This window comes from Nelumbo lutea, chromosome 6 (genome assembly GCF_056320005.1).
Source record: "Nelumbo lutea isolate HS-2025 chromosome 6, American lotus-T2T, whole genome shotgun sequence".
NCBI lineage: Eukaryota > Viridiplantae > Streptophyta > Magnoliopsida > Proteales > Nelumbonaceae > Nelumbo > Nelumbo lutea.
In genome coordinates, this window is record NC_142689.1 from 23,395,629 (window position 1) to 23,405,136 (window position 9,508).

At 37.5% G+C, this 9,508-nt stretch overlaps 1 protein-coding gene across 4 annotated transcripts in view; it reads right to left on the minus strand.

Annotated features, from left to right (window-relative positions):
- Window positions 1-6,883, minus strand: part of LOC148847943 (SPX domain-containing membrane protein At4g22990-like) — a 60,526-nt gene extending 53,643 nt beyond the window's left edge. The window contains exons 1-5 of one of the 4 annotated variants that reach the window (XM_088950569.1): window positions 6,605-6,756; window positions 6,450-6,480; window positions 6,213-6,334; window positions 4,524-4,598; window positions 2,821-2,941 (exon numbers count right to left, since the gene is read on the minus strand). In XM_088950569.1, the coding sequence (XP_088806695.1) occupies window positions 2,821-2,941; window positions 4,524-4,576 (174 nt within the window). In that variant the 5' untranslated portion in view covers window positions 4,577-4,598; window positions 6,213-6,334; window positions 6,450-6,480; window positions 6,605-6,756. Of the gene's footprint in view, window positions 1-2,820; window positions 2,942-4,523; window positions 4,599-6,212; window positions 6,361-6,449 lie in introns of all 4 variants that reach the window. The other 3 variants (XM_088950565.1, XM_088950567.1, XM_088950566.1) reach the window with 3 other exon arrangements.
- Between the last annotated feature and the right edge of the window lie 2,625 nt (window positions 6,884-9,508).

The window sequence follows — 9,508 nt, forward strand, 5'->3', positions numbered from 1 at the left end:
ATCAATTCTCAGTTGTAGACTGAAGAGTGATCTTGAGTCGAAGATAAGGCCTTACTAAAGAAGGCAAGGAGCTGTCCATCTTGCATCAGCACTGCTCCCATGCCCAGACTTGATGCATCACACTCGACCACAAAAGGCTTGTTGAAATCTAGTAGAGTCGGGGCTGGTGGGGATGACACCACTGCTCTTAAGGCTTCAAATGCGACTTGAGCTTTGTTATTCCAAATGAAAGAGTCCTTCTTTAGAAGGGTGTTAGTGGTGTAGTAATTAACCCATATGTTATGGGCCCGCAAATAGGATCTCGTCACGGGTCGGTCCATGGGGAAAACCTCCTGTTTTCCCTTGTCCCTTCCTTTTCTTGAGGTACCTATCTTGGCGCCTTGGTGATTTGTTCAAGAGATCACCAACTCTCCTTACTCTCTTCTTGACTGAATATTCGATGCCTTTATTCAATAATAGTGGCTCCTTAAATAGGAGATTACAAGAGTCCTGCTCTTAGGGAAACCCCTTGCTGAATAGGGAGACCTCCAGCTCTATCTTGATAAGATAAGACTGATAAGATAAGATAAGTCTCTCCTAATCCTAATCTAATAAGATAAGTCTCTCTTAATCCTAATCTGATAAGATAATGCAACCTAATAAGATAAGATAAGAGAAGGTAATCTAATCCATACTACCGAACTGATAAGATAAGAACACTGAATAGATAAGACTCCTACTAATCCCTGCTACTGAAAGCAGATAAGGTAAGAATACTGAATAGATAAGATAGGATGAGAACACTAAATTGCTGCTACTGAGAACACTAAACTACTGGTGCTGCTGCCGGCACCCACATCACCGTAGCTTTTAATGAAACGACAGTAGTACCCTGTCGGTCCTAGAAAAGCCCAGAGTTCCTTAATGTTACGTGGGACTGACTACTGTCGAATAGTAGATATCTTGTTTGGATCTGCTGAGACCATTCCATCTTCCACCACATGGCCCAAATAGTGTACACAGGCTTGCCCAAAGGCACACTTCAACTCTTTGGCATACAACTACTTTTGTAAGAGAATATCTAGAGTAATTTGCAAGTCCACTAAATGCCAGGCCCATGTCTAGAGTAATTTGCAAAGACACTCAGAGAGAGAGATGAGGATGTTCGAATGGAATTTCCTCCTAATCTTTCCTTCCTTTGGCCTTTATAGCTCAGGTAAGCTGTTTACAGTTTGTTATAAGACTGTTACATTGCTTTAACAGCCTACCACTTGCTTTAACTTCTTGCTGATGTGGCTTCCTTTTCTTGTAAACCTGATATGTAGGCTGTCTGTTCTCGTACATGGGCCTTTGGTTGCCACAGCTATTGGTCTTAAAAGATTTCCTCTGAGGGTAATCTTTTTGTCTCTACTCCTACCTTATCCCCGTTTTTTCCAACTACTCCCTCTAAAGAAGCTTCCCCTTCTACTGAGGCCTCTATTTCTAGTTTAGAAGAGATTCCTGTTGATGAGAACCCAGTCGACAATGCTCCCAGCATTATGGCCACTACTCCTATCTTGATGATGAGAGAGTTAACTTTTTGTAGTGGAAAGAGAAAGAGGGATATGCCAACTGAACACTACAATCAATTGTGTGCTTATTGCCTAGGGGTGCAAGTCGGGCAGGCTGGGCCAGGTTTTAGCTCAACCCAAGCCTAAACCTAAAATTTGGGCTCAAAGCCCGAGTCCGAGGACGAGCCCAAATTATCAAACCAAGTCCAGCCTGCACTGGTATTTGATGCACTCGGGTTGGGCCCGGGCCCCAGTTGGGCCCGGGCCCCAGTTGGGCTCGAGTTAGTCAATCCAGCCCATATTAAAACTTGATATACATGTGTATGTATATGTACTGATATATCATATATGTATGGTTTATTAAAAAAAAAATATGCGCATATGCATGTATGCATGCAAATATATGTCTATATATATAAGCATGTATATAATCGGGCCAGGCTTGGGTTGGGATAATGAAGTACGCGGTTTTGTTAAGAGTTTCTTTGTTAATTTTTTTCCTTTTTTTTTAAGATAATGAAGTATGTGCATTATAATTCAAAAAATGGGATACCTCAACCACATATATAAAAGATGGTGCCTCTTTTGATATGCATAGATGATATACATTCAGATTCTTTACGAGAAAAAAAAATCAAAAAAAAGGACAGCCAATGGATAAAAAAAAAGAATTGGCTGAAACACCCATCAAAAGAGTCAAACAGGTCGTCCAGCTCATCAACATCCTTTCAATTCTACCAATAATTGAAACACCCACTTTTTTTATTTTCTGTTTTTTCTTTACCTTCCTCTCCTCTTGTATCTTTCACGTTTCGCTTTTGATAGTTAATGAATTGCATTACCTATCAAGAATACATAAATTAGCTAAGCCCTCCATGCTACACAAGTTGAGGGACTCATAATCTTTTTTTTTTTAAATGTATACATGCAAATCATAGTTATGCATTAATTAAGGTGAAACAAATGGTGGAGTTTCATAATCCAAAGAGACAAGAGATGGGAAAAAGATTACAAGTGATAGCATTTAACTTACTTTTAGGAGTGCAATTAAACAAAAAATTATGATAATCAGTTTTTTATGAATGAATTATGAGAATCATTTATTATTCTAATATATACAATGATATTTAATGTACTATTTACTTAAAGAGAGATGTAATCAAGTAATCAAATAACAATAATACTTAATTGGGTAGGAAAATTTGTCCTTGAAAAATAGGATAAAACTAATTGCCAAGTGCTGTTTTTTTGTATAAACTAATTAGATGTTCCATATATAACTTCCTGATACCTGAATATCAAGCATTCTTGAGAATTCCTTGAGAACATGGCGGCGATCTTGAGCTCCAACTTGAATTTGTTGAGAATATTGTTTCACCTTCTTCTTCATTAGCTTGTAATTGATGTAATAACTGGAGAAAACCAAAATTAAGCATACCAGCTGATAAAATAGAATATATGAATATTCAACTTTAAACATAAATAATTAATGCTAACTTGTATATGGAATTTCTGAGGAAGAAAAAAGCAAAAGAAGATGAAACAGACAAGCTTCTTTTGCATAGACATTGAAATTGCAGGTTCAAACATTTTGCCACCTCAAACTCTTCTTTTGTGCAATAGGGTGTCAGCTTTTTTTATAACCCCCTAAGAAGAGAGGGAAGATTTTATGGAAATGTGCTAGAACAGCTGCTTATGGAGCTTATGGGAAGAAAGAAAGAAATAACATAATTTGTTTTGAGAAAAATAACATAATTTTTGGGGAGAAAAAATAAAAGTACAGAAGAATCATTGAAAATATCATAGTAAGGATAGAACATTCAGCGAAGACTTTCAAGGCATTCAAAGAAATCTCCATAAGATGATATCATCAAAGTTGGCCTCAAGTGGCAAAATCATCATTACTTAATCCACACACCCTTCCCCTAGTTGGTCTCCACCACAAAGAGGATGCATCAAACTAAACGTCAAAGGAAGTGGTCTTGGGAACCCAGAACCAATTGATCATGGGAATTCAACAAGAGCCAAGTTACTGGATGTGTTCCAGGGACATAAACTAGCCAATCTAGGCAGGACAAGTTGAAAGTAGGAGGGAACTCAAAAAGAATAGTACAATGGCTAAAAGAGAGTAACAATGATTCATGGGTTTACAGAAGCATTTTAAGGGAGATTAAGAAACTGACTGAAGAACTAAGAATATGTTATAAGTGGACAACAAGTTTGCCAACAGCTTGGCTGATGCGCTGCCAAACAAAGTGCAACCAGGGAACAAACTTTTTAGGGTTTGGTCCATTGAGGGACCTCTATAATATGATGATGGGTGGCTAGTGCAGTTACTAGGCCAATGAAGGGGTGTATCTGGCACAACACTATGTACACGGTATTCTTTTAAAATCATTCCATAGAAGTTTGGTTACCATCAAAAAATAGAAACAGTTCTTTTAACAGCATTCAACATTGTAATAAATCTATAAAGAAAAGAGTTTGAAATACAAACTTTAGGTAGTAGGCTTAATTCTTCTAATAGTTTCTGAAGCAACTATATGCAGTTTTCAAGTAAAGCCTATTTATCCAAATTAATGCAATCCTTGGAAAGTTTTGTAGGTGTTCATTGATGGATGGTAGGAACTGTTAATTGGAGTTTTCGCATGTTCAAGGTTCATTTGATGTCCTTTTCCTTAAATATTTTGGGTTACCACATTCTACATGCAAGTCTTAAACTATGTGCATGTACAATCACCAACCACAACAGACAGAAGACAGCAGCAGAAGGATAAGTAATGTGCTAATATCTTATAGGGTTGAGAGACAAATTAGCAAACCAAAACCATTTCCAACTGATAACTAAGGATTTATTATATTCAATTGCCACAACTCCTCGATGACAAAAGTCAGGCAGACTAAAAACAGGAAACACTTCAAACAGATAACCAAATAATTTTCTAATAAACAAAATAAGATAACAAGAGTCCAGCAGATGGACACCAAACATACCCTTGCCATTCCTGAATTTGTCTTTCCTTCAACTTTTTCCCGAATTCAACCATCTTTCAGTAAAAACCAATGCAACTAATAGCAAAAAATAACAGATAAGCATGTTTAGCCATTAGAGTGAGAAAAAAAAAAAGAGTATCAAATAAGATGGCAGCAATTGTAGTTCCAGAAGAAACAAGGCAATTCATAAAATTTTACAAAATAGCATCTGGAGAAGTATGCAGGCAACTAGGTTAACATTCTCTTCCCCCCAATAATATTAACAGAAGAATTGTGAAAGGGTATAATTTGCAATGAAATTTCAGTATGAATATGAATTTAATGTTCTTTAAAATAATGATAATTCAAAAGATAAAAGTTTTTCATGGCATGGTACAAATTTGCAACTCCACACCACAGAAATATGCAAATATTCATGAAATTACCAAATTGTTTAATATGAAACTCAGGATTTCAGTGAGATTCCAATAAGAATGTCATTTTGCAATTGAAAGTTTCTTTTCAGAAAACACTGACAGATGAATACAACAACCGCACAAGGGAAAGGAATTAACCAAGGATCAAGTTGCTTTAATGTGCATTGTTGGTAAGGTAATGAACATAAATCTAGATTAGATATATGCTATTCAGCAGTAATAGAATACTGCTACTTATTTAGTTATTTTTCTTAGAGTGCCAGTTTAAAATATAATATAACAGAGTTCATGAATATAAGGCCAAAGAATAGCTAAAATAAAGAAAATAAATAAAATAATGAACTTGGAAAAAACTGTGCTTTCATGGTGAGCCAGATAAGTACAACTTTAATTTGCTCTTCCATCTATTATTTGTACAGAAGAGTCGCTGATGTATGAACACACTCATAATATCTACAAGTATATGTATGTTGTGTGGTGCGTTTCCACTCCATCCAATTGGTTTTGAAAAAGGATTCAGGTAACAAAAAAGACAATGACAACTTCAATCAAATCACTAAAGGAGCTTCTTGATTGACTAAATCCCAGTTAGCTCTGCATCATTACCAAAGAAAATATTGAAAGAGCTCAGTCCCGGTTATGAATCAAGGAACTGAAACTCAGATTTCTGCATGATACTCGACCAAACTTGAAGCTAAAACAAGTCCGATGCCTGAAATGGTTTTTTTTTTGGTAAAGGGTGCCTGAAAATCTGAAATGTATAAGCAGTTTAACATTTACCCTTGAGAGAAGTTGCACAAGGATAAACTAGCCCGTGCGAGTAGAAAACCTGGTAATCAACTTTCTCCAATGGGTCTTACCGGAATTCAGATTGTTCCTAGAGAGTATGAACAACTGAACTTCTTGAAACGACACCTTTTATCATTTCTTTTGTCTTTTTATGGTACAATAGCACTTCTCTCTTTTCCAAACGAGAATATCTTCAGAAAGCTCATGGCCAGTTCGATGGCGTAAAAAGATGACAATGTAAAGCGTTATTAATAAGCTGTTTTGTTATATAATAAAGAGCAGTAGCTCTGTATTGGCTGATTAATGTTGCATATCTTAAACAAGTAAGAGTACCAAGAAATCTTTAGCTGCATGACCAACTGGAGTGATACAATACATTGAACAAAACAGAGCAGACGACATGCAAGGTTTCAGCATACGAAGTCAAAGAAAATATTCAAAACACATATGAAAAAGTTTCAGAAGTTGGGAAGAAAGATATTACCAGGGCGGAGTTCGAAACGAATCGCTCCTCTTCTGGAAGTGGACTCTAGACTTGGAGCAACTTAGATGACCATCAACAAACAAAGAGGTTCCGCAGACAAACCAAAAGAATCAGAGATCTAGCTGCTAACACAAGAAAAACAGAGCTCCTGATTCACCAACGGATGTATCAAACCATTTAGAAAATGGAAATTAACGAGCGTATCAAATCATTTACAAAACAGAAAAACAAGCTAACCTGTAAGCTGTAACATCAGATTTGGTTGAATCTATATTTATAAGAGATGGATTAGGAAAAAAACTAATATATAATAGGGTTTGAAATCAAAACTCTTTTTTGCTGTACTTTGTATATATTTTAACAAATGTTAAATAATTGTTAAGAAATTCAACCGCGTCGGCGTGATCTTCTTCAATAATTTCTACCGCCGTCTCGCCGTCTCGCGGTCTCGCGCCACAGTCGCGTCGATTGAAGGACCGATATGCTGAACGTCCCTACATCCGCCACGTGTATGTAGTCATCAAGAGTTCAGCTTCAATGCTTCATCCTTCAACGGGCCCTGCCTCAAATATTGACTAACGAACAATAAAACATCAACATCAACATCAACGGATGGATCAGGATGACTATGGTCTATGGAGAAAGACTAATACTTCGGATCGCCTGCCCACGGGAACCCTCTCCACGTTTGTCGCAGTCATACATGGACAACATCTCATCATCTGCATAGTGTTATGTAGCGAGAGATTCTCAATTTACGGGAGTGATGTATTGTAGATAGGCGTGGACAGATTCTCGTGGGCAGGAGATCCGAAGTGTTTGGACTCGGAGGGATTCCATTTCGACTCCACGCGATTCGGAGATTGGTCAAAAGTTTTCTGTCTCTGCTCGCCAAACCCCAAGGATCAGTATGGAGCAACTCGACCAGATAGAGGTATGGAGATCTTTCAGATTGTTGGAAATGGAACCATGGACTTTCAATTCCAGAAGAAATTACACATTCACGGAGGAGAATGATCCGATCGAATTAGAGATTACCATGGACGGTGTTCCGTTCGAAATTTTGGATGGAAATACATGGCTTTTCCATTTCAAGATCTGAACAATGAAGGTGTGCAGTGCGAAGGCTAATGCAGGTAGAATTCCGATCTTATTCGGTATTTCGGTTTTAACCGAATAATGCTCACCAATGACTGAAGTGAACACCGCCATTTACCAAAAAAACGATAAACAGTGCCGACAAGTGCCAGCTGAATATTCTCATCACATTGTATTTGACTTGGTTGGCTTAATTACTAGTGGGGATCAGTGCATAAATCTGAAAGATTAATTAACTGATAAATTAATAATTAAAATTTGTAAAAGTATTTAAAGTTATTGTCAATATTTTATTTTTTATTTAATGTTGATTTATAAAAAATAATTATTGTTAATTTAATATGAACAAAATCAACACTGCAAAGTGCCAGTTATTTATTCTTGTCACATTGTATTTGACTTGGTTTGCTTCATTACTAGTGGGTATCCATGCATAAATCTGAAAGATTGAATAGTTATTGATGAAAGAAGATTTGGCTCAACCTCGTAACCACTCAACACGTGACAAAGGCAACAGCTCGGCATAACGGCACACTCAAGGCGCGAGCTTTGAAAGGAGGAACCAGTGGTCCGAACTCCCTACAAGGAGCCCGAACTCCCCGTAAGGAGCTCGAGCTCTCTCTTAGGCCCCAAGCCTTACGAACACAAAGGGCAACAACCCGAACTGGCCTGTCCCATGGCAGTTTGGGCCACACTTCTATCCGAACTCAAGACTTCACATCACACACCACTCCAGCACTTCGCCCCCAGGACGTCGAATTGAACAACCGTACCTGACACCGAAGGAGTCCGTACCCAGGGGCGACGCACCTGATTGACTTGGGATCTGATGCTTGATAGCCGCACTTCAACGGCCACCTGCCACTGCCATCTCCAGTTACAGAGACGACTCTAACAATGAGAGCAGTGGCAGTTCTGCCCCAGCAGAAGTAATGACACCCGAACTGGCAAAAGCGCATAGGCAATCATACCTGACCTGACAAAAGCTTAGGAGTGAGTGCACGAAGTGGTTATAAAAGGCTCTACCCCCCAAGAACAAGGTATGTGAACTTTGCGCCATCTGGTTTATTATCTTGCCCTTGAGGAAACTAACTTGAGCTTCGGAACACTTTCACCGGGTCCATACTTGCTTTCTTCCCCGTTTTAGGCACCTTCTGCTCCAACCAGAGGCAAGATCCTTAATAGCTAGGACCGGCCGGATTGCACACCATCAATTGTATTTACTATTAATTAATTGATAAACTAATAATCAAAATTAGATGTTAATTGACTAAAAGTATTCAAAGTTATTGTTAATATTTAAAATTTTAATAATTTTATTTTTCATTTAATGTTGATTTATAGAAAATAATTATTGTTAATTTAATATGAACACATATTTTTAATAAATTTAATTTTATTAGTCATTTGTAGTATATTTAATAACTGTTATTATTTTTATTATTTTCAAATGAAATTCTGATTGACTTTAAATAAATAAAAATAATTACCAAAGGCCAAGTCTAACATTTTTATTAATTTCACTAATAATTATGAATTATATAGGAATGACAACAAGGCGGGGCACCCCATCCCTGTCCCCGCCCCTTAGTCAAGACACTTTACCCCATCTCAGCCCCGTCCCTAGTGTCATGCGGGTCCAAGGGAAGGCACCCACTCCCCGTTAAGGACGAGGAATCCTCAAATTTCTCCTCATTGTCTTCAATGTTGGGTGATTTTAGGTTAACGCACCCACTCCTCATCAAGGATAGGGAATCCTCAAACTTTCCCCGCGCCACCCCCAATGTTGGGCAAGTTCAAGGCAAGGCATCCACTCCCTATCAACCTAGTATTCAATTTGATGACAAAAATGACCAAAAGGATATACTCAATATCAACCACATTGTAAATTTCTAACAATTAAACCTGGCAATTGGGCTGGATAGGTCGAGTTCGGGTTGGGTCAAGGTACTTCGGGTTGATTTCAGGTCGGGTTGGGTTGTCAAGTGCTAGACCCTAACCCTAAATGTCCGGGTTAGGGTTGACCCATGGGTCAATTTGGGTCATCCCAAAAAATATTTGATATTTAAAAAAATAAAGAAAAATTACATGAAAAATGTTAAAATTAAAAGAATTAACCTTCAAAGTCCAAATATAAAATAAAAAACTTGAACATTTAACAATTTAAAGAGTAAAAACTAAAAAGTAATAGAAAAAAT